We start from the raw sequence: 25,514 nt of genomic DNA on the forward strand, positions 1-25,514 counted from the left end.
TCTGTTTTACCTACGACTATCTGTACGCCTTTGAATTTAAAGTGGAATTTTTCCAGAGCGCAGAGGTGACTTCTCCACAATCCCACCCTACACGCAAAAATTAACATGATGGGGAGCCGCGGCAAACGGGTCAAGAGACCCGTGGGGCGAAAAAGTTTGGGAACCACTGCTCTAATGGTTCAGTTCCTTTCTACGCCAATGCTCATCAAGCTCAAGAATTCAACCTCAAGCACAACCCCAGTCTCACAAGGAGTACTCCAAGGGTCAATCCTATCTTCTACCTTATTCAACCTCTATATGAAACCCCTTGCAATGGTCCTTAAGCAAGTTAAAATAGCTTACCATTTATATGCCAGCGACACCCAACTCTACATGAAAATCTCAATGACATCCAGCACCTAAATAACACTCACCACAGCTCAAGCCCGGCTGACAAACAACCACCTCAAACTCAACACCAGCAAAACTGAATTCCTTCTCATTCATCCCAAAAGAAAAATCTTTCCACTAGACACCTGGCTCAACAACATCACAGCATTAAACTGCAAACTGATCATCTCCAGCTCTGTCAAATCCCTGGGGATTACTCTTGACAGCTACCCAAGCATAAAAGATCATATCAATGCATCGGCAAAAAGCGCTTTCTACACGCCGATTAACCTTGTACAAGTTAAACCCTTCATCCCCATTGAAGACGTAAAGACAGCGGTGTAATAACTAGTCCTACCCATCCTGGACTATGGAAACGCAAACCCAAAACCTTACTTAAAAGCTACTCTCTACGTTGCGGCCAGACTTATATCAGGGTAAAAGCTGTTTGACCAAATCACTCCCACTCTCAAGCAACTCAACTGGCTGCCAATCGAGGCAAGGGCAATATTAAAAACTAAAGGTGGTGATGGACGGAGCGTTGACAATACAAACACTCACCCCTAGTCAACTGATCTGGGTTTAATCCATCACCGTTCTCTTTAGCTCACTCCGCCACCCCAGTTCAGACATGGCCATATGCAAATCAGTCTGACCCTGTGCCTCATGGGAACAGTCCAGCCCGAACTGCCAAGCCATGTCTTCCCTGGACCAGAATCAAGATTCCCAGGACCAGTTTCTGGCATTACAGCCGTCTTCAGCCGGGCTTGCTTGACTCCTGTGGCAAAGTGAGCAAGGGACTCACGTCTGAGCATACCCTGCCAACTAAGGGCGAACAAAGAAAAAACAAAGGTGGTGATGGACGGAGCGTTGACAATACAAACACTCACCCCCAGTCAACTGATCAGGGTTTAATCCATCACCGTTCTTTAGCTCACTCCGCCACCCCAGTTCAGACATGGCCATATGCAAATCAGTTTGACCCTGTGCCTCATGAGAACAGTCCAGCCCGAACTGCCAAGCTCGTGCTTGCTCTCCTGCCCCCCTCGTTCCTTGTGCTTGCTCTCCTGCCCCCCCTTGTTGCTTTTGCTTGCTCTCCTGCCCCCCACGTTGCTTGCTTCCCTGTCCCTCGTTGCTTGTGCTTGCTCTCCTGCCCCCCTTGTTGCTTGTGCTTGCGGTCCTGCCCCCCTCGTTGCTTGTGCTTGCTGTCCTGTCCCCCCTCGTTGCTCGTGCTTGCTGTCCTGCCCCCTCGTTGCTTGTGCTTGGTCTCCTGCCCCCTCATTGCTTGTGCTTGGTCTCCTGCCACCTCGTTGCTTGTGCTTGGTCTCCTGCCACCTTGTGCTTGCTGTCCTGCTCCCTCGTTGCTTGTGCTTGCTGTCCTGCCCTCCCTCGTTGCTTGTGCTTGCTCTCCTGCCCCCCTCGTTGCTTGTGCTTGCTCTCCTGCCCCCCCTCATTGCTTTTGCTTGCTCTCCTGCCCCCTTCGTTGCTTGTGCTTGCTCTCCTGCCCCCCTCGTTGCTTGTGCTTGCTCTCCTGCCCCCCCTCGTTGCTTGTGCTTGCTCTCCTGCCCCCTCCCTCGTTGCTTGTGCTTGCTGTCCTACCCCCTCGTTGCTCGTGCTTGCTCTCCTGCCCCCTTCGTTGCTTGTGCTTGCTCTCCTATCCCCCTCCTTGCTTGTGCTTGCTCTCCGGCCCCCTCCTTGCTTGTGCTTGCTCTCCGGCCCCCTCCTTGCTTGTGCTTGCTGTCCTGCCCCCGGCCTCGTTGCTTGTGCTTGCTGTCCTGCCCCCGGCCTCGTTGCTTGTGCTTGCTCTCCTGCCCCCTCGTTGCTTGTGCTTGCTCTCCTGCCCCCTCGTTGCTTGTGCTTGCTGTCCTGCCCCTCCTCGTTGCTTGTGCTTGCTCTCCTGCCCCCCCACTTGTTGCTTGTGCTTGCTCTCCTGCCCCCTTGCTTGCTCTCCTGCCCCCCTCGTTGCTTGTGCTTGCTCTCCTGCCCCCCTCGTTGCTTGCTGCTCTGTCCCTCGTTGTTATGCTTGCTCTCCTGCCCCCTCGTTGCATGTGCTTGCTGTCCAGCCCCCCTTGTTGCTTGTGCTTGCTGTCCGGTCCACCCTCGTTGCTCGCGCTTGCTGTCCTGCCCCCTCGTTTCTTGTGCTTCCTCTCCTGCCCCCCTGCCCCCTTGTTGCTTGTGCTTGCTCTCCTGCCCCCCCTCGTTGCTTGTGCTTGCTCTCCTGCCCTCCTCGTTGCTTGTGCTTGCTCTCCTGCCCCCCGTTGCTTGTGCTTGCTCTCCTGCCCCCCTCGTTGCTTGTGCTTGCAGTCCTGCCCCCCTCGTTGCTTGCTTTCCTGCCCCCTCGTTGCTTGTGCTTGTTGTCCTGTCCCTCGTTGCTTGCGCTTGCTGTCCTGCCCCCTCCTTGCTTATGCTTGCTGTCCTGCCCCCCCCTCGTTGCTTGTGCTTGCTGTCCTGCCCCCCCCCTCGATGCTTGTGCTTGCTGTCCTGCCCCCCCCCTCGTTGCTTGTGCTTGCTGTCCTGCCCCCTCGTTGCTCGTGCTTGCTGTCCTGCCCCCTCGTTGCTCATGCTTGCTGTCCTGCCCCCTCGTTGCTTGTGCTTGCTGTCCTGCCCCCACCTCGTTGCTTGCTGTCCTGCCCCCACCTCGTTGCTTGCTCTCCTGCCCCCACCTCGCTGCTGGTGCTCGCTGTCCTGCCCCCTCGTTGCTTGCGCTTGCTCTCCTGCCCCCCCGTAACTCTAAAACATATATAAAGCCCCAGGTTTCTGCATTCTTCAGACTGCTTCATTCAGTTGCTAAGTCTCCTGTGTGACGTAGTCTCAACTCATGTGAGTTTAATATTTCTTTTGATATTGCAGTTTCTGTGCCAACTTTTGTTCTGCTTTTGAAGGACTAAGTATCAGTGAGACCCCTGAGAAGGAGTTTTGATTTCTACAGATGTCCTGTCCCCTTGTTGCTTGTGCTTGCTGTCCTGCCCCCACCTCGTTGCTTGCTCTCCTGCCCCCTCTCGTTGCTGGTGCTTGTGCTTGCTGTCCTCCCCCCATCTTGTTGCTTGCTCTCCTGCCCCCCTCGTTGCTGGTGCTTGTGCTTGCTGTCCTGCCCCCACCTCGTTGCTTGCTCTCCTGCCCCCCTCGTTGCTGGTGCTTGCTGTCCTGCCCCCTCGTTGCTTGTGCTTGCTCTCCTGCCCCCCGTTGCTCGTGCTTGCTCTCCTGCCCCCCCCCTCGTTGCTTGTGCTTGCTGTCCTGACCTCTCGTTGCTCGTGCTTGCTGTCCTGCCCCCTCGTTGCTCGCACTTGTTGTCCTGCCCCCTCGTCGCTTGTGCTTGCTCTCCTGCCACCCCCTTGTTGCTTGTGCTTGCTGTCCTGCCACCTCGTTCTTGATGTCCTGCCACCTCGTTGCTTGTGCTTGCTGTCCTGCCCCTTCGTTGCTTGTGCTTGCTGTCCTGCCCCCTCATTGCCTGTGCTTGATTTCCTGCTCCCTCGTTGCTTGTGCTTGCCGTCCTTCCCCCTCGTTGCTTGTGCTTGCGGTCTTGCCCCCTCATTGCTTGTGCTTGCTCTCCTGCCCCCCCTCGTTGCTTGGTCTCCTGCCCCCCTCGTTGCTTGTGCTTGCTCTCCTGCCCCCTCGTTGCTTGTGCTTGCTGTCCTGCCCCCTCGTTGCTTGTGCTTGCCGTCCTTCCCCCTCGTTGCTTGTGCTTGCGGTCTTGCCCCCTCGTTGCTTGTGCTTGCTCTCCTGCCCCCCCTCGTTGCTTGTGCTTGCTCTCCTGCCCCCGCGTTGCTTGTGCTTGCTGTCCTGCCCCCTCGTTGCTTGTGCTTGCTGTCCTGCCCCCTCGTTGCTTGTGCTTGCTGTCCTGCCCCCTCGTTGCTTGTGCTTGCTGTCCTGCCCCCTCGTTGCTTGTGCTTGCTGTCCTGCCCCCTCGTTGCTTGTGCTTGCTGTCCTACCCCCTCGTTCGTTGTGCTTGCTCTCCTGCCCTACTATTGGCATTGTAAATGACAATGCCATTTATTTATGTTTTAAAAACAAAAACATACATAAAAATAAATGTCATAAGCAATGCCAATAGCTCTAACTTTATGAATGCCAAGACCATTGCATTGTAAAGGCTTGTTTTGGTTGGTTTTAGGACTATGGGCACTTTACCACTGCTAACCAGTGCTAAAGTGCATGTGCTCTCTCCCTAAACATGGCTTGATTGACTTATCCATAATTGGTATATTTAATTTACTAATAAATCCCTAGTAAATTTCACTACATGTGCCCAGTGCCTGTACATTTAATGCTTCTACAGAGCCTGTAGCACTAGTTGTGCCATCCAATTAAGCAGCCCTTTAAAACAGGTCTCAGGCATGCCACTGTAGCCTGCATGTGCAGTTTCCACTGTCATGGTGACTTGGCATTTAAAACTCCTTGCCAACTAAGCCTTAAACACTTTTTATTACATACAAGTCACAGCTAAGGTAGGCCCTAGGTAGCCCATAGGGCAGGGTTCTGTGTATGTAAAAAGTTAGGACACGTACGTTTAGGTTGTACATGTCCCGGTAGTGAAAAACTACCAAAAAATGTTTTCACTACTGTGAGGCCTACCCCTCCCTTCGGATAGCATTGGGGATTCCTTATTACATTTAATAAGCTGTCAATGTTACTTGAGAGGGGGTAGATCTGTAATATTAATTGCCTATGGAATTGTAATGATAAACACTCTTCAATGGTAAAGTTTAATTTATCATTACAATTTTAACAATGCCACTTTTAGAAAGATGTGTCAGGTAATGATGCCTTCAGGGGATGTACTTGAAGAAATATTTAAGTTAAAAAAAACAAATTACTTGTTAAATATCTGCTCATGATGTAAAGAAACCAATTCAAAGCAGAATTGTCTATATTACTTAAGCTGAGAAATAAGTCAATACAACCAGGGGTATCTCTTAAATCTTTGTATTTCAATCATAGAAAGGTAGTTCCATTAGGCGTTCCACATGACGAGATACTTCAACAACATTGATAACAGAACAGAAATAATGAATGGTGAGTTTTTACTAGTCATCTAAGCACAATAGCCCATTCTCAAGAATATATAATTTAGTCAATGTCCTAGACATAGGAACAAAATACCCTAGGTTTTGATCTCAACAGAGACTAACAGGAAATGGGTTAAAGTTTCGACATTCCGTTCTCTTCGGAGGTAAAATCTATGAGACCATCATCATGACAAAATGTTTCATATTTAGATCCAAGACCCCTATTTACGCGGAATAAGAGAAGTTCCATAACGTATACAATTCAATCCAGTATTGTTATTTTAAGCAATGGTGCCGCAGCCGGTGGTCCCAGATAGCTTTAACCAGCATGTTGGGAGCCTGGCTGGAATTGTATACATTATGGGACTCCTCTCATTTGGAATAAATTGGGGTCTTGGATCTTCATACAACACACATTCTCCAAACTATATATTCTTGGGAATGGGCTATTGTGCATTGATAACTATTCAAATCTAACCATTCATTAATTTCTTTTCAGTGATCATTGTTGTTGAAGTATCTCCTCATGTTGTACCTCTAATGAAACCACCTTTCTATAATTGAAATACAAAGATTTAAGAGATAAGCCTGGTTGTACGGATTTATTTTGCTGCTTAAGTAATATAGACTATTCTGCTTTAAATTGGTTTCTTTACGTCATGATCAGGAGTTTAATAAGTCATTGGAGATTTATTACTTAAATATTTCTTCACATACATCCCTGGTAGGCATCATTACCCGACAAGTATTTATCCAAGCCCACAAGAATATATTAGATCGCCCATTTTTGTGTAAATGCTTTTAGAAAGATGGCATTTTTCTGCTCTTAGCCCTATAAGCCAGCTGCCAGTCTCCAATACACTTCCGTAGTGGGCGACAGCTGGACCTTGTGCATTCTACCAAGACAGCGCCACACAAAATGAGGTTATGGGCCAGCCACAAAGGTTAATGGGGCCACCTCGGCTAGATGGGAGGAAGGAGCTGGGCACAGCCTCACACTTACACCTAAACAAGCTGTCCCCACACAAAGGACTGCTTAACCCCTTGTAGTGAGTCAGGAACCAGGAAAGGAAGATAGGATTTCTGTGCACTTCAAAGCCCTTCTTTGAAGTCTCCCCCAATTCAAAGGCACCACTGTGAATAAGAACTGGACTTCTGACCCTACCACTTCAATGCACGTCTGGACCTCTGGAAACTCTGCAAGAAGGACTGACATTTTGCTGAAGGACTGCCACTCTCCTGGACTGCTGCGCTGGAAGAACTGCTTTCTTGATGTGCTGACCTGCTGCCCTCTCCGCCTAGATGAGAAGGAATAGACCCACATCACTCGAATCCAGAATCAGAGTGACTCCAAGGGCTTGTTGGCTTGCCTCCTGTTCTGAAGTCTCAGGGACATCAAAGATTTCCAACTCCACTACCTCAGCACTGGGGCTCTGCAATCTGTGAGTCTGCCCTGTCAAATGGTGCCAATCCCGACCCGGGCCCTTGGAAGTGTGTTAAAGTACTGCTCCAGCAGAACCCATGCATCGCTGTCGATTCAGCAGCTCGGAACTGACGCACCTCTACAAATGCAGGCGCATCACCGTCATTGCGATGATCGGCTCGGACATATAACTGACTGCACGGTGACACCATTTCCAACCCATCTTTAACTTTGCACAGCTCGGAGCCAGCGCATCACAATCACTCTTGGGGTCAATGCATCGACTCCTCTGCACCCCACATCTTGTCTTCGTCGCAACAAAGTACTTTCTCAGCGGACCAAGCCTGGTCCCCGTAGCAGGCCTGAGCTTCATTGCGATCTGCCTGAAGGTTTGACTTTGTCCCAGTCCAGCGCGACCAGATAGCCCGGTTGCGCATTAAACAGGGTTTAGGGGCTGGCTTTCTATTGTTGGCTACGGTTGCCATTGGCTCAGGTCAAAGGATAAATAGGGTTATTTAAACCATGGGTTTAGAGCATCCAGATAAACGGTCTCAGGCTAAGGGTGCTCTCTGTTTGGGACTGAAAAGGACCTAGGATGTGAAACTATGCTTTTTGATATTTTACAATACAGGGAAGCAACTTTTCATTACACAGCCTATATCAACTACTGTCCCCTAAAGACTGCATAGCCTAAATACACACCCCGATAAATTCCCAATGTGACCATAGCTACTACTGAACCACCCATATAAACTCTTGTATAGCAAAACCAACCACCTACACCAAACAACCTATCAAAAACAACCCACTAACTGTACAACCACAACCCAAAAAAGTAGCAGTCACTTGCCAGGAAGAAAGTAAAAATCAAGGGATGGTGTGAGCATATAGGTGCTGGGTTTCTTTATTACACCTTTCCTCTTGAACTCTCCACACCCAATTCCAACCACCAAACACAGCAGCTGCAACACAACTACCTTCCACAAAAAGCCCATACACACACACGCACACAGACACACACACCTCACAAACCACAAAATTCTCTAACCAAACAACTTACACTCCACCTCAAACTCAGTTGCAACCACACTAACACCCTAATCCTTCCACACCAAAATACTCTTTTCCTCCTCCCATAGTACCTCAAACACCCTCTTCCCCAAGCACCATCACATGAAGGGGAAATAACTATAATACTTATTCTTCATCACAAGATCCATTTACAAAATAAAAAAAATTGCTTACACATTTTTATTTACTTCCAGAAACCACACCAGAACTCACCTCACAGAAACATGACTCAGCCAAGCCATTGCACCCACACGCCACAAAGCCATCCCTCCAGAATTTCACATCATGAACAAAATTCATATTGGAAACATTGGAGGATACCTAGTCATCATCAATAATAAATTTCTAAAAAATAAAAAACATATAGAAGACCACATCATTGACAATTGTGAATCGTTGATAAGATGTCGCCACGCTCCAACTATCACTTACTCCATTCTCTTTAAACTCCATTCTCTTGAAATACAGACCATCATTCAATGCTCAAACTTTAGATACTGTAACTAACACCCATCTGAAGTACACAAACCTAAACAATCTAGGAGACCTTAACATAGGGTTTTGACAAGAATCTAACAACAGCTATAATAACCAACATTGAAACCTTAAAAAAAAATTGTTTCAGAGCCCAACTCATACTGCTGGACACCTTCTGGAAGTCATAATTGCCATCTTGAAACAGGTCACAGCAACAAACAACTCACCCGTAAGCTGGAGCTAACACAACATCATCCCCTTTTTAGATCAACACTTATCATAAACAATTCAAACACATAAGAAGCTACCAAGAACAAACGCTCATATAGATATTGGAAAAATAGACTGCCACAAACTCAGAATCCCCAAAAATATGAGACCTTGAGACATACACACCTTTTACTACTGGGTCTCCAATGCACTGGACAAATCCTACCACATCCAGGTTTAATCACAAAAAGACTACCAAATGATTTAATGACATGAAAATAAAGAACACAAAAAACAACTCAACATACTAAAAAAGCAAGTGGAGAAAACCAAGTTATGAACAAGACAAAATGACTGTAAGTCACTGTAAGAGCTCCTATAGAATGTTGAAAAAAAAACAAATAACTGAAGCAGACAGCCTTTCAAAGTAAATCCACAAGACTTCTCAATGGAGAGGCATAACACAAACGCCATAATTGCAAGACTTTGGTGACAAAATCCCCCAAAAATGTATCTAAAAAATTGGAAAGACAGAAAATATATATTTTTTTACATTTTTAAACCCAAAGATAACACCACCCCAACACATACCCAGCCAACATTGGTAGACATGAAAGCAATCTTCCACCAAAACATATTTTCAGTACCGGTAGTACTAGAGGCTCCCTTGTGGTCTGACACCCTGTGATGACCTTTGACTACCACTATTTTAACAGACTTTAATGTGTTATTTTATCCTAGTCAGGATGTATGACGGTACTGCATATGCCTAGCTTCTCTTACAAGTGTCTTTCTTGTAATCTTGCTGTCTTTCAGTGGGAGCTGTCACTGAGTAGAACAGCTTTGCCAAGAATAAAAAGTGTGTGATGTGCATTTGAAAGCATAAAAGGGAGAGAGAGAGTTGTGGAATGTACTTTTTGGTTTCAAAGTGTTGTGGGCAGTGATGCACACATGTGCTCGGTGTTGTACATTGAGAGATGAAGTATATGAATCTATAAGCAGTTGTGCATATTTGTGTTGTACATTAATGAGAATTATGAAGTTCTTACTATTGGCTTTGACATGGCCTCATGCCATCCTTTTTCCTGACTTTGCCTTGCTTCAGCTTTTCTGCGTGCACAGCAGTGCTTGCAAGTTGTTTGGGTTATTCACGTTCAAGGATTGTTTTTGTTTAATGTACTCTGGAAGGCTTTGTGAGCGTTGTCAAGATAAAGGCTGGAACATGCGAGATTTGGAGAAGGGGACGAGAGAACTCCTTCCTGCCATGGGAACGCTTGCTTGGAGCCTGGCCATTTCTGGTAAGATTCCTCTGGCCCGTGGGGTGGGCTTTCCTGAACCTTCTAGTGTGTTTAAAATGGATGGTTGTTGTCTCAGAAACCGGGAGTTTGGAATCTGAGTGGGGCGGACGCATCTACCTCAGAGAGCGGAACTCTGGTTGCTGAGTCTCTCAATCACGGCCGTTTAACTTCCCCAGTCTGAGATGCTGTGTTTGCACCAAGTAATGTATTGAGTTTTGTTAATTGCCATTGTGATGTTTGGCCAATGGCTTTGATCATTTGAGGTGTTGTCTTTGTGATGTGGGAGTGAGTTGAGGTGCACATCCAAAGTAATCATCTGATGTAGATATATATATATATATATATATATATATATATATATATATATATATATATATTTTTGCTCTCTTGCAGGACATCCAGTATATTTGCTTGAGTCTTATCTCATTATTTGCTGCGTGCTTATTCATCAGTATTATTCATGCATTATATTTACCAAATGCGTTATTATTGCTTGCATATAAACATATATATCTTAATGTGTATTTGAATCTTGTGCAATTGGCATCGCCATTCTTTTAGAGAGCATTGTGTAAAATAAACCCCCAAGCCTTAGTCTAAGAGAGAGTCCTTGCATTTTGTAAAATAAAACCCTTTTCTAAAGGTGTAGTTTGTTTTGTGTTAAAGTGTTTTGCAGAGCCGGATGTTGAGCCATCGTGTGGGAGCTGTATTTTCTGATAGGCGCAAGCAAGACAGTACCCTATCATAAAAGGATTTCCATGGCATTATCGGAAGCAAGTCAACACGATCACCTTCAAACCCAGGGCCGCCCCAAAAATATATATATATATATATATATATATATATATATATATATACTAGCGGCCCATCCCGACGTTGTCCGGGTAAAAAAAGGCTAGGCAGCAATGGTTTTAGTATCATTGTACATTCGTCCCACATGATAAGAGACACATTTTGAAGCAGTGTCCCCAAAAGTCAGTTTTCCGAATAGAGCATATTGAATCCCTTTCAAGGGAAACTGTTAGAGGCAGTTCAAAGGTAGAATGTGCTGTTTTCCCAGCTGTTAGCAAAGTGGCAGCTATTCCAGATGAAGCAACAGCTAGAGCCAAATTCCCAGAAGATCGAACTTTGGCAAGTATGAGGTTGATTAGGTAAGTCTTTCCTGTGCCACCGGGGGCGTCTATGAACAATAGTTTGCCTTGCTTCTTTTCAACACTATCAACTATGGCGTTGTAGACGAGTTGTTGATCGGGAACTAAGTTAGGCAAGTGTTGAGCAAGGTAGTTATTTAGCTCTGGAATATGTGTGCGGTAGCGATATTGTGGTATCCAGTTAGGTTAGTTCGGACCGCTGGCGGCAGGCTGAAATCTTGTAAGGACTTCTCACTTAATAGATACAGTGAGTCTTCAATTTCTATAAGTCCTTGGTTTATGATTTCATTGTTGATAGCAGCCCGTGCCGACGTTGCCCGGGTATGAATTGCTGCCGGCCAGTAGTATATTGTTTTGTAGGATTTCGTTTTGATAGCATTTCTTATCTGTGACAGGCCTGTGAAACGCTCCGATTCACAGTGCACTGCTGATGCACTTAAGAGTGCGCGTTCAGTAGTGTGTGAACTCGAGTTTCCCTACTTTATATTTCTTTGCAATATTATATAGCGCAAACTCGACAACATGCCATGAGCATAATTTACATTACAGAAGAACACATTCATTTGTGGTAGGCACGGGGAGACAAAGCGATTTGCCATGGAATCACAGGATGTTGAGCTGATGCAGAGATTCGAACGTAGCTCCCCAGCTCTAAAGTTCGCAATTCTAGAACTTGTGGCGGGAGGTGTGTCTAAAAGTGTATGTTGGTGCTAGCCATCAATGAGAGAGACCTGTGCATTTTTCAAATGGGTGGTGAAAAAATATGAGTATGTTGCTGGAGATGTGGGCTGCCGTGCCACCAATGTACTTACCGGGGGAGGGTAAACACAGAGTATTCCGCAACTTTCTTTCCGCATACCATCACTCCGTATACTTTCATTACGAAAGTACCATGACTCCGCAATGCCATTATAACGCATGGCATTACATTTTATATGCTTTTACTACGCATACATTTACAACGAAATTTGTTGTAAATGCATGAATGGTAAAAGCATGTTTTTTTTAATGTTTGGATAAGGTAAGTATGGGTATAGGGGTATATGTTTTGGGGTACTGAGGTATATGTTTTGGGGTTTTGGGGTATTTTAAGGGTTCAGATATAGTTTTGGGTTATGGGGTACAGGGGCAGTTTTAGGGTTTAGGGATAGGTATGGGTTTTGGGGTACAGGGGTATTTTTAGGGTTCAGGGCTAGGTTTGGGTTTTGGGGTACAGGGGTATTTTTAGGGTTCAGGGCTAGGTTTGGGTTTTGGGGTACAGGGGTATTTTAAGGGTTCAGATATAGTTTGGGGTTTTGGGGTATAGGGGTATTTTTAGGGTTCAGGGGTAGGTTTGGGTTTTGGGGTACAGGGGTATTTTAAGGGTTCAGGGCTAGGTTTGGATTTTGGGGTACAGGGGTATTTTTAGAGTTCATGGCTAGGTCTGGGTTTTGGGGTACAGAGGTATTTTAGGGTTCAGGGGTAGGTTTGGGTTTTGGGGTACAGGGGTATTTTTGGGGTTCAGGGCTAGGTTTGGGTTTTTGGGGTAGAGGGGTATTTTTAGGGTTCAGGGGTAGGTTTGGGTTTTGGGGTACAGGGGTATTTTAAGGGTTCAGGGCTACATTTGTGTTTTGGGGTACAGGGGTATTTTTAGGGTTCAGGGGTAGGTTTGGGTTACAGGGGTATTTTAAGGTTTCAGGGCTAGGTTTGTGTTTTGGGGTACAGGGGTATTTTAGGGTTCAGGGGTAGGTTTGGGTTTTGGGGTACAGTGGTATTTTTAGTGTTCAGGGTTAGGTTTGGGTTTTGGGGCACAGGGGTATTTTAAGGGTTCAGGGGTAGTTTGGGGTTTTGGGGTATAGGGGTATTTTTAGGGTTCAGGGGTAGGTTTGGGTTTTGGGGTACAGGGGTATTTTTAGGGTTCAGGGCTAGGTTTGGGTTTTGGGGTACAGGGGTATTTTTAGGGTTCAGGGCTAGGTTTGGGTTTTGGGGTACAGAGGTATTTTAGGGTTCAGGGGTAGGTTTGAGTTTTGGGGTACAGGGGTATTTTTGGGGTTCAGGGCTAGGTTTGGGTTTTGGGGTACAGGGGTATTTTTAGGGTTCAGAGCTAGGTTTGGGTTTTGGGGTACAGGGGTATTTTAGGGTTCAGGGGTAGGTTTGGGTTTTGGGGTACTGTGGTATTTTTAGGGTTCAGGGCTAGGTTTGGGTTTTGGGGTACAGGGGTATTTTTAGGGTTCAGGGGTAGGTTTGGGTTTTGAGGTACAGGGATTTTTATAGGGTTCAGGGCTAGGTTTGGGTTTTGGGGTATAGGGGTATTTTTAGAGTTTAGGGATAGGTTTGGGTTTTGGGGTACAGGGTACAGGGTATATTTATAGGGTTAAGATGGGTTAGTGTTTAAGGGTGTTGGGGTATTTTAAGGAGTAAGGGTGCGTTATGATCATGGGGTGCAGGGGTATTTGAAGGGAGCAGGGTGGGATTAGTACACAATATGAGACATGGCATGAAGGGTGGAACGTACCACACGCCCCCAGTGTTTGTCACGCCCCCAGCACACGCCCACAGCACACGCCCACAGCACAACGCAGACACGCCCACAAGGGACTACTTTGCTGGCATGGTTCTTTTACCTTTTAAAAGTATATGGTGGGCGTCTGTATAGCCTATGTCCTTCTGCTGCAACTGCCCTTTCCAACGCTGTATTGGGTGTTGCGATTGGTGCTGTGGTTCCTGAGATTACCCGCCTCAAAGGTTTGGGCTCTCTCTTTATATTATTAGTATGGATATATATATATATATATATATATATATATATATATATATATATATTATAGATATTCTTTACACACCCTGTACAGGGGGGGGGGGGGGGTAGTTAGATGTTCACTCAACATATATCCATTGAAATAGGTTAATTCTAACCTGAGTTGAAGACCTCCTACATTAGACTACTCTCAAAACAAAAAACATCGACCCAGCAAACTACAGGCCTATATCAAATAGACGATTCTTAGGGAAATTAAATAGCAGCGATAACTCAACTTTCAAAATTTAGAGAAGAGATCGACATGTCAGTCCTAGCAGAGGCTCGAAGTCAGCCATCATATCCATTTGGGATGACCTTATACTCATAGTGGAAAAGAACAGAGTGGCTACCCTATTGCTTATGGATTTATCAGCAGCTTGTAACACTGTGCAGCACAATAAGCTACTGAAAGCTTTTATCATTTCGGAAAACATGAAAATGCTGTGAAATGTCAAATGAATTGCTTCTTACCTCAGAGACAGAAAAAAGTGTTGTTTACGTACCATTTTTACATCAGCTCCTCATGAACGAGCAAGGATTCGCACGTAAAGCGACTTGCTCACATTCAAGAACCTCGCATAACCAATAATGTCATTAATCAACCTGTTTTGTCATTAATAATGCACTTTCACACAACACGCGGGTGTCCCAGAGATGCTTGCCTATGTGTCTATTAATCCTAACGAAGCTTGCATACTACAGGATCGCTGCTTTGCAGAAATCTAGTCTGCGCATGCGTCAGTCATACCCATGTGATGTGACGCACTCGTAGTTCTAGAGGGATTTTTCGCACAATCGCATTACTGCTAAAATGGCCGCTTTGTTTCTAACATGCTCTCTGCTTGCTACTGCCGCTTTTGCTCAGCTGTCTATTTCTGCTTAAACCTCTAATGCTATAGATATTATAAAATAAGGGGTGCAGTGAAGCTAATCATGGTATACAGTGTATTCATTTTTTTTGTGTTTCTAATTTGTTTTCGCTTATTTTTCATGTACCGCGTATCTGTGGGCCTGGGAGTGGGGAGCCTCTCCATCTTAGAAGTCTGAAAGGGACTCATCACGTGACAAGAGAAATTAAGTCTTGCAACAGTGGAACTCAGCCAGCTGGCTGCCGAAACTGAGATGCTCCTGGGAACCTACCCTTTGCCCTAGGAGAAGACTTCGACTTGTACCTGAAATGTATCAACTTATGTGATAATGTTTGTGTGCCCTATTGTTCTCTTTTACACGTATGCCATGGGAACTGGAATGTAAGGGGTGGGTACGAAAAATTAAATATTCATTGTGGGAACACTAAATTCGAGGTGGTGACAATGACCTAACCCCCACTCTTGTCCAATCCAAAGTTGGGGATCCTGTCATTTGCAACATTTGTGGGTGGTCCATGGACCCGAAAACAGTATAACTAGTCTAGATTTAGCTAGAGAAATTGTCCAACTTGTCCGAGTAGCAGACCTGTCACCGACCCTACGAACTCTATAGGTGATTGATACAGAGAGCTGCGGAGCACTCTATCCGTAATTTCCACAAACTCACTGGGGTGGAATAGTCTTAAGTGCTGGCGAAGCACTTTGCTGGGAGATTCGAGAACCCAATCGGGGTTACTGGCAGATTCCGTGCAGAGAGGGAGTAGCGCAGGCGTTGCATCCGAAGCTGCAGGTGTTGGTCGTGCCCTTTGATGAGCCCAGTCCTGATCCAAATCCTGAGGGGTATCCTGTCCTGACTGTCCATGAGCTGTACCTGCTCGCCTACTGGCATCCTAAGTCCTTGAGGGTCCTTGTCCTCGCCTTTTCCCAAACTGACCCGTGGCCAGGGTTAGTTCTCCTTCCCGTTCTAGGTAAATATAACTGTGGGTGTTCGTCTATCTATTCTCTTTTCCTCTCCTCTTTTTAATAAAGCATCCTTGCCTATGTTATTTTCCCTGTCTTTTTCAAAGATTTTACATGCCACTGTTTATTAGCTATGTTCCATTTTTCCCCTTACCTTTCGGACATTATTGAAACTGTTAACTTAATTAGTATGATCTAATTTTACTAGTGTTCAGAATCTATGCTTAAATTAGTAGTTAGAATAAGGTCTGTTTTACATCACTTGTAGGAATTCTAGCACTCCACTAAATAGTATGGTTTTCCAATTTTTACCTGCCTTAGTATAAGCCTGAAGACTGAATAGCATGTTCCCTGTTACCCTATTCCTGTAGATTGTTCGCACTTAATGGTGCTCACTCTCAATCATAGTTATTTTTCCTAGTTGTTGATATTCTAATCTGTATGAACTACATTCTCATGGCATATGCACCCTAAAACTTTTACTATATAAAGTCTTGAAAACCCTTCAGGTGTCTGTGGTTATTACAATCATAAATTGTTATGCAAATGTAGGAGGTATTTTTGGTAGTCTTATCTCCTACCCACTGCTAGCTCCTGATTCGTCGGGGACATAGGTACCTGTGACAAGGTGGTAAGTCAGGTATACTGGAAATAGTAGTAAGGAAAAACACAAAGAATTACTGATAGTAATGTGTAAACTCGCCTGATTCACAAAAATACAGTCATAAACACGTCATGGGCCCAAGTGAGTGTAATCTGGTGAAATAAAGAGTCGGGCGACCTGCGCGCTCTATCACTCACACCCTACACTGTGGCATCCCTCTGGGGACCATCATATCCCCTCTATCATTTAACATCTACCCAACATCCTTACCAAACCTGATTAAACCATTCAACCTTAAAGATAAAGATAACACCTAAATCATTCTAAAAGAATGGATGGCACGGAACACCTCTCCAACTCAAAAACAGGACAACTGCCATTGTGCCATAAACACATTGATGAGCAGTAACAGCCTAAAGCTCAACACAGTAAAGACAGAAATAATGATCTGTGCACAGTGGCGAAAATACAACCTATCGCCATAAGGCCCAAGGAACTCAAGGTACTACAGCAACATAAAAAAAAATGTTTTAAAAAATCTAAGGGTACCAATAGATTCAAACAGTTCCTTGATAGCACAGGTCAACGACGTCAGTGTCTTCTACATAATTAGCACACTTTTGTGTCTTCCCATACTTTAGGTAGCAACATAAACTAAAAGCCATCCTCACCACAAAATCTCAAATTTCATCTATGCCTATACCTTGGAGCTCCGAAATTCATCATACACAAAATACAACTAATCCAAAAGGCTGCCACAAGAATCTTTTTGCACCTTCACCTAAGAATGGACCGTGTTCAAGGGACTATGAACTGTCAGCAGAGACTCCCAAGAAAAGGGGCAACTAGACCTACAAGCAGAATAGGACACTGCACCCCATGCTTGCACTACTAATTATAATATTATCTGACGATGAGAAATCCATAGGAGGCACAGCTTTCTGACTACTAGCCGCCAAGTTATGGAACTTACTACCAGCCAACATCTAGGACCATATACACTTCAGAAAACTGTTGAAACACGTTATTCCCAAGATATCTACATCATTCCAATATACCCACATCATTCCACAACCATAGGGCAGATTTGAGAAAGATAATTGAGCCTTCAAGTTCAATTTACAGTTCATAAACAACCAGCACACTACTTTCTATATCCATGTAAGCTAAGAACAGCTAGCCTATAGTTAGCCTGGGTATTATATAGAAAGGTCAGTTCATATGCAACACCAATACTAATACCATAACACTCCGCAATTGGCAGCCAACTATAGCTGAATCCTCTCTCACTCGAAAAAAGCATATCTGCTACAGATCCCATCTCCAACTTAATGAACAGATCCTTCAGATAAGGGAGGCCAATGTGAGGACTCTAATCTAGTCCACAACTGCAGGTCCCAACTAGCTACACAGTATGACTGTTTCTTCACTTCGCACAATGACATTCAGATATAGGAGGAAAGTAACAAAGCCCATCCTAGCATATCTCCCCACATTTTCTTTCTCCAACCAATGGCTGCTCAGGATTAAAAACTAAAAGTATAGTCAGTCAGTCATAAGCTTTTATTCGATATGCAAGATATCTTGTAAGCACATTTAAAGTACAAACATTACAGTTTCCAAAAAAAAGAAAAACATTGTTACAAGAAGCCAGTATAAAAACTCATTAAAAAAGATAAAAGGACATGAAGTGCCCGTTAATAAATTAGCTAAAAATAGATTAAACAGCTACTGACAATCTCTTACAACGAATAAGCCAAAACTGCTTTAAAAATTTTGCTGTTCCACACACTATAGGGGGGGAAGTGTCCGTGGTTAAAATACGCAAGGCTTCTAGGTGGTTACGTGTGCCCATATTCCGACAAAGAGGTTTCAGCCAAGAGCTCCTAGGTCTTGCATAATCCGGGCATTCGAAAAGGACATGCGCAATGGACTCAACCCTGCTCGGGCAACATGCACAATTAGGGGAAGTACAGGCCGCTGATGTCCATTTTGATACCACAGCCCCTAGCGGAAGGGATCCAACTCTAAATTTAAAATAGAGGGCTCGGTCAAAGGGGAGGGTGATCATGTCCAGGTAGGGTTCAAAGGCCACAGTATCTTTAATTTGTAAAAAGGCAACAGTGGATTTGCAGTGGTTAGAGTTTGTAATTAGACGCTCCGAAGTCCATTTCCAATAAAGCGCCTTAACAACTTCTTTTGGAGGGGCTGAACGTGAAGACCAGCAGTCTCCTAGCCCGATCTTCTCCAGGAGCTTTTTAGTTTCTCTTAACCATCTTATCTTAGCCCAGCCCCCCAGACTCATAATTTCCCCCAGGGCATCAGCGTAGGATTTTAGTTCTTCACCCCTCCAGATTCGTGTCCATAGCAGGAGCGGGCGAAGCTGGGCCTGGTCTTTGATGTTTTTACAGCCCGTGTCCAACCACACTGGTACAGACGGAGTGCTCAGTGGAACGGAGATTATGGATTTCAGTAGCTTGCTCTCCGCTGTCACTAGGGCGTCCATTCGGCAATGGCCCCACAGTTCTGCCCCATACAAGGCTGATGACATAAAAGTATAGGGTTGAACAACCAAGAGCATTAATCAGCTAGGAAGTCTATGGTCATATGAAATACCATCAAAAGACCTGAAGAGCTGCAGCCTACTGAAAACCATAAAATGCGCTTCTCTCGCTCACGCCTCCTCATCCACCACACTGCGAAGTACTGCGTCACATAGCATGAAAACTGCACTTCTCTGGCATCATGCACGATATGGAAAGAGTTCTCACATAGGATAAAAGAAAAGACAACATCCTTCCCATCACACACCCTACCCGACGTAGCTTATTGGCCATGTAGGCAAGCAATTCAGTGCCCCAGATATGGATAGAAAGCATTATATAAATGCTGCAATTCAATACAATGAAACATCTGAATTACCATTAGACCCCACTCTACAACCAGCCACAGAAAAATTAAACAAGTGTATTATAGGGCTAAAACCTGAATAATGTTCTGACCTAAAGTGCTCTGTGTTAAATGTAGTGGGGTTCCTCATCCACTAACCAATTAATATGTGACACACCATAAGCAAAACCCAAATTTATAAGAATAATCAAAAAATTTAATAAAATACTTCTTTGCATGATTGTTGGCTCCTAATTTTTGCGAACGATGTGAGCTGAAACAGCAGTTGGGATAGGCGCAATAGCACTAAAAAACGCAAAAACAAGTATAATGGTGGTTTAGGGAAGGGAGCCATTGCCAAGAAAAATGATAAATTAATAAAAACTAACCTTTGATAATGCAAAATCATGCATTCTATTAAAATAAATCATGCCAGTCTATCACAACAATCATACAAAATCATAAAAATAAAATCAATCTCCTAACTTCACCGTTCGGCCACTGCCTGCAGCTTTCTCCTTGCAAAGCTAACACGACTCTCTTACCAAGTTACTTTTCAGAACCCGTGTGTTTCCTCTCCCAAAAGGCATGCAACGTAAGGAGAAGTAACTATGATTAGGTGATGCAAGCACCATAAGTTGCCAGGAACTTCTCTCTCAGAATTACAAGACCTATGAGTGTGCAGTAAATGAAAAACACTCCCTTTAAACTGAGAATCTGTTGGGAGTGTGCCCAAGCAGTGGTCAAGATAGGCAATGAAAGAGGTAGTGTTGACAGCCGCAGGAAAAATGGAGGATGCAAGCATAGAGGGCAGCAAAATCATCCGTTTCAAGACTTTTATAGACACACCAAACAACAAAAAATGAAGGCAGATAAGGACTTTTTGCATTCAATGTTAATGCATACTTGTGGCATCCAGCCAGGCTGACCGTGAGAAGGGGTGGCAAGATACATGTTCTTACTGTCATTCGCATGGGGTGTTGGTACGGCTGATCAAGGTTGACTGACAAATTTTTCGTTGTTGTTCATTGCTAGGGTGCTCCATTTCTGGCTAGAGATGCCTGTGACTTGATTCGGGATTCAAAGAGGTCCCCCCCTCATCTCATAAGGAAATTGTTCTAGAACGGCATTTTAATTTCTTATACATAGCACTTACTACCACTGATGAAGCGCTAAAGTGTTTACAGTGAGAAGCAGAATACTCTGCAAACCAAGGTTAGTGGATTAATCCAGCTTTTAACCTCTTCAGTGCTCATGACAAGGTCAACTCGTCATGGGTTTTACCTGCCCTGTGCTTATGACGAGTTGACCTTGTCATGAACAATGGGGATCCTGCAAATCCATCGCAGGAGGGGAAAACCCCTTAGCAGCCAAGGTGTTAATTGGTTGCTAGGTTTAGTTTTGTACTCTCAGGGATATGATTCTAGGCATTTACATTCAATTTCTTCTGAGGCATATTCGACTACTAAAACTTGGATACTTCATGCATAGGGGCTTTCTGGAATAATGCAAGTTAACTGGTGAGATCAATATAGGGCTTGAACTTCTTGGGTTTAAGGAAAGGAGGCAGATCTATGAACAGAGTCACAGAATTATGCCGGCGCTGCCTTTTTCGCAGTCATGGATTTGCCACATAATCCATCATGAGCTGCATATATTGAAGATTTTACCCAAAACATTGTTTCTAGCTCAAACGGTTGAAAAGTTAGTAAATATGCAGCGACACGTGCTGCAAGTTGGAGGGTTATTCACCCTTCTGTTGCTTATTGCTATATTTAGATGTTAAACTGGTACCAGTGAGGGGCAACCTATGGCCAGGCAGTGTTAACAAGTGTGAAAATTAAAAAAATACTATCACAAAATGTCCAGTATCACGCTGCATAATTTGCCTTTTCTTGCTGCATAACTTAGTCATACCTTGCTGCAAAATGTGGGCCTTCCCTGCGCATAATTACAATGGCCCGTCTATGAATATGAGATGTAGGCAGTTAGCAGATATGCACTACAGGAGGTTAAGGCAAAGCGGTATACGACTTAGAGATAGATAGAAATCTCCCACTTCTTCCTCCTCTCTCTTCCCTTCCTAATTACGGGTAGTGGGACCCTTAGTCAGCATAATGCATTTGAAATATGAGTTTTCCCCCCTAAATAGGACATATTATTATTCCCCTCTCCTTTCGCGAGATAACAGGCGTTCAATGGTAGAACTGCATTGAATTCTTCTGTGTTCTTCCTTAAAATATTAGACTTTAGAATGGTGTCATCTAGCTATGTTGTTTGTGTAAACGGATACCACCCATAAAACGGAGGAGCATACAGATGTCAACCAACACAACCCTATTCCCTACAGTAACAAACGCAAAGATGGTATAATCAATTACACAAAATAGTTTTTCATTTGAGAGAGAAAAATCAAGAGTATATCCGAATAATGAGTTCAGAGAAAAACAGTCAACAGCACAGTTAAAGTGAACAGAAAAGATGCAAGAAGTGGCATTTAACCCGATAGCATGCATGAGGGAATGAGGAGTGAGATGCATGAGTGAACTAAATATCCTTACGCGCAATGGAAGGACCGCTCTCCTAAAGACACAAGAGGTCCAGCCTAGGAAGGGGAGAAAACCTCATAATTCTAGGAAAGCCAAACATGAAATAAAGCATATTCCCCTTTCATGAGAAAGGTGTGTGTGTGTCGCAAAAAAAATAAAAAAAACTGTAACTTCGAACTTGTAGGAGTTGCACTATGTACACTAATACAAGAAGGGACAGGGCGCAACCCCACAATAAGGATTTCAAAGGACTAAAGGCTCAGTTAACAGAAGCTAGGGGAAGGAAAAAGAAGTCAAGGCAAAGCACTGTTTACCAGTACTATCGCCTGTCACCCCAGACTCACCAGCTTGGTGGCACGGTAGGGTCCGGGTCCAATAATCTTATGTTCCATGGCTTCCCAGCGCTGTAAGCGCCCCTAACCCCCGTAGTTGCCCCTGTGGGCCTTCCCATGAAGCGGAACGCACAGTCCCCGCTGCACCCCGGAGACGGTCACCCACACCGAAGGCACTTCCCTACAGTAGCAGCGGTGCCAGTTTGAATCAAGTGCCCGCAGAATGCAAAACGCTCATTGGTTGCCTTGGCGACCACGTGACCAATCTACCTCCATTCATAGAGGTGTTTCTCCCCAGGGTGAGGTAGTACACCGAAGAGACGCGACACTCGAGTCTTTCTTCTATTTTTACAGCCGTATCTGCGTGTGTATTTATTACGAGCTGTATGCATTAAGTGCAGGTCCCTACAAACTGGACGTACGAATGTATTTTCCGAAGGGCAGCCTATATTTAGGCTGCGTGAAATTCATCATGTCACCAATCCTTTTAACAAATACAATTTGAAATAATTGTATTTGCATTTCTATAGCGTTTCTTGCATGCCTGATTCTGAGGCGTCGAAGTGCTCTTTATTATTCAGGGGTCGTGCTTGGTTGCAAGGGTTCTGTAGCCAGGGTAGCTTCTTAAAAATATCTAGCGTGAGGCGGGGTACGGCTTTCTGCCGAGCACTGCCTCGAAGCACTTAGATTCTCCATCCCCATCTCTTCCTCACCAAAAAACAAGCATTTTCAATGAAATAGGCCGTGCATTGGGAGAGCTACTGACGTTGTAAATGACAAAGTCTTTTACGTGTTTTGGTTTGGAGTGTGGTGGATATATGTTTTTTTATTTCTTTAATGCAGTTTTATATAGCGTGAAATGTACCCCAAGGTGTCAAGCGTGTTACAAAAAAAACAGATAAGTTACAAAAGGTACGCAAGATAAAATAACCACGCTAACAAGTTACATACCTACAGTTACAGGTACATAGGATAGGTTGAACATGCTAAAAAGTTACATATATGCAGTTACAACTCTAACAAGTTGCATATTTATATTGTAAACAATGTAAAAGGTGTCCGTGTTAGGTTAGAACAGGAGTTAAATACATATTTACAAAGTTGACCTCAATGAGTGTGTTGTAATTACTTATTAAGATAAGAATGTTAATGTGTAGAACCTTCACTATGTCATATGGAACACTTATGACCGAGCCAGGTTCATACTGACTGGAGTTGGGACTGAGTCTGACTGTTGGTGCTGAAGGACTGTTGATATAGCCTTATAGCCCGCCGTAGTGGGCTATACCGGCTATTAAAGGCCCTCTCCAGCGTTAAAGGCCCCGAGCCGAAGGCTTTAACAAGGGAGAGGGACTTTAATAGCGGTATAGCCCATCTACGAAGGGCTATAAGGCTATTAGAACATTCTGTCACTAGAGGACAGAATGTTCTAACCAAAAAACAAAGCCTTTTGGATGCGTGAGGGGATTGGAATCCCCTCAGGCTCCCTGAAGCCTTTGTTCACAGCCAGAGCTTTGAACAAAGAAACATTGGAATGCTGGAGCTCCAGGCTTATACCAGCCATTATAAGCCCAGAGCACTCCATTGTTTTTAATGGAGCTCCCAACATTCCAATGTTCTAATCTTCAATAAACTACTCCTTTTTATTCAACAATCTTTGGAAGAAGCTTCTTTACACTGGCGACGAGGGACACTGCTTGATTGCGGACAAGCATATTCAGCACCAATTCCCCTATCGACTTGGACTTTATCGTGTTTTTCATTTTAGGCTAACCCTGATGTTATTTACTACATTCAGGTGTGAATATTACTACTCATTTGGACTAGCTGATCTCAGTTAATACTGAATTTTTCCTCATTGGAACTGGAATGCAAACAGAACCTTGTGTTTCGGATTTACTGGATTTCAACTCAATATTTGGACATTTTCGACAAGGTATGCTTTGTATGCTTTTATTATTTCTGCATATTTACACACATAAATAAAATTTCGAATCCTTTTGAGAAATTAATACCTCCAAATCTTGCTCCGGCATTCAACTGCCGCTCGCTGGCATTTTAAACAGTAGTGACATTTCAGCCTTCAACCGTCGCTTGGCCGCATTTTTCAAGCAGCGGCGACATTCCTTCTTCGGTGGCACCAGCGACATTCTTTTCTCTTGCTCTCGTTTGCCCTTGATGAGAGGTAGAGTGTCGCTCAACGTTGTTCTATCTGTATTCTGCAACTTGGCTGCTCTTCGTCCGAGCAAATCTTCATCATACGCAGGGTCACGTGACGTGACCTGCGTAGCAGGCATTTTTTTTTTCTTCGTGTACTTTCAGGAATTCGTCATTTGCATCGCAACACACCGGATCCAGGGACATAAACGAATATCTTCGGTTTATTAACTGAATAATTAAAACCAACTCAGACATTCTTCTTTGAGTACTCCGGTAAGGACATCACTGACCACTTTATTTTTTTTTATTTATTATTTTCTTCTACTTTCGAACTTACAACCTTATTCCTTTCATAACAAAAGACTAAGCAAAAGACATTAGTGACTACTTTGTTTTTTTAATTTATTGTGTTATTGTCTTCTCCTTAGTTCCTGATTACAAAAGTATAGGACTTCACTCGTTTACCACAATGCATTATTTATATAATTAATAAGCAAGATGAATAGATTTTTTTTAGCTCATTATTAATTGAATTATCTTAGTGGTCAGCTTCATAATTATTTCAATCTTTCTCTGATTTTCATAATTGTTCTTGACATATTCATTTTAATCACTATGGCTACAGCAACTAGCATGTCTCAACCTCCAGCCTTTCTTACTGAAAAAGGTGAACCTATTCTACCCTGGAAAAGATGGAAACATTTATTTGACTCATATATTGTGGCTATAGGAGCTAAAAAAAAACAGCGTTTAGGAAACAAGCTATTTTGTTACATAATTTAGGTGTTGAGGGAAGAAATATTTATGACAGCATGGATCTTATTCCTATTGGCAATGAATCAGGTGAGCCTGGTGACGTATATGAAATGTCTTTAACCATGCTTGAAAATACTTTGGCCCCCGAATCAATGTGGTTTTGGAGAGACATATGTTTTTCACGAGAGTTCAAGGTCCTAATGAGAGGGTGAAGAGTTATATAGCTTCACTCCAAACTTTAGCACATACATGTGAATTTGATGACTGTGAGAAGTTAGCCTGATATGTGTTGTCCACTATTCTAGTGGGCACCCTGTATGAGTCCAGACAACCCTTATGGTGATGGTTGTAAAGTCAACCTTATAGACCAGCTATCCTAGTGGTAGCATGGACAAAGCAGTCTTAGGCTAAAACTTCAGAGAGCATGTGAAGCCAGCTGTTTTACCATATGTAACCCCTTGAATACCAAATGAAAGGACACCACACAGGTTATATATAAAATATATATGTATTTATTACTAACACAACCCCTCTGAACTCTTTATGAGGTCAGAGGCACAAGCACATAACAAGATACTTAATTATCATACAATAAGTTGCACAATATACAG

The 25,514-nt window shown here is 44.0% G+C and overlaps 1 protein-coding gene across 2 annotated transcripts in view; it reads right to left on the reverse strand.

Moving 5' to 3' along the window:
- The window catches only part of DEPDC1B (DEP domain containing 1B), a 280,294-nt gene extending 258,056 nt beyond the window's left edge, over positions 1-22,238 (reverse strand). The window contains exon 1 of one of the 2 annotated variants that reach the window (XM_086960671.1): positions 22,000-22,238. In XM_086960671.1, the coding sequence (XP_086816797.1) occupies positions 22,000-22,047 (48 nt within the window). In that variant the 5' untranslated portion in view covers positions 22,048-22,238. The remainder of the gene's footprint in view (positions 1-21,999) is intronic. The other variant, XM_086960672.1, reaches the window with a different exon arrangement.
- Positions 22,239-25,514: the final 3,276 nt, after the last annotated feature.

This window comes from Lissotriton vulgaris, chromosome 3_1, assembly GCF_964263255.1.
Source record: "Lissotriton vulgaris chromosome 3_1, aLisVul1.2, whole genome shotgun sequence".
Taxonomy (NCBI): domain Eukaryota; kingdom Metazoa; phylum Chordata; class Amphibia; order Caudata; family Salamandridae; genus Lissotriton; species Lissotriton vulgaris.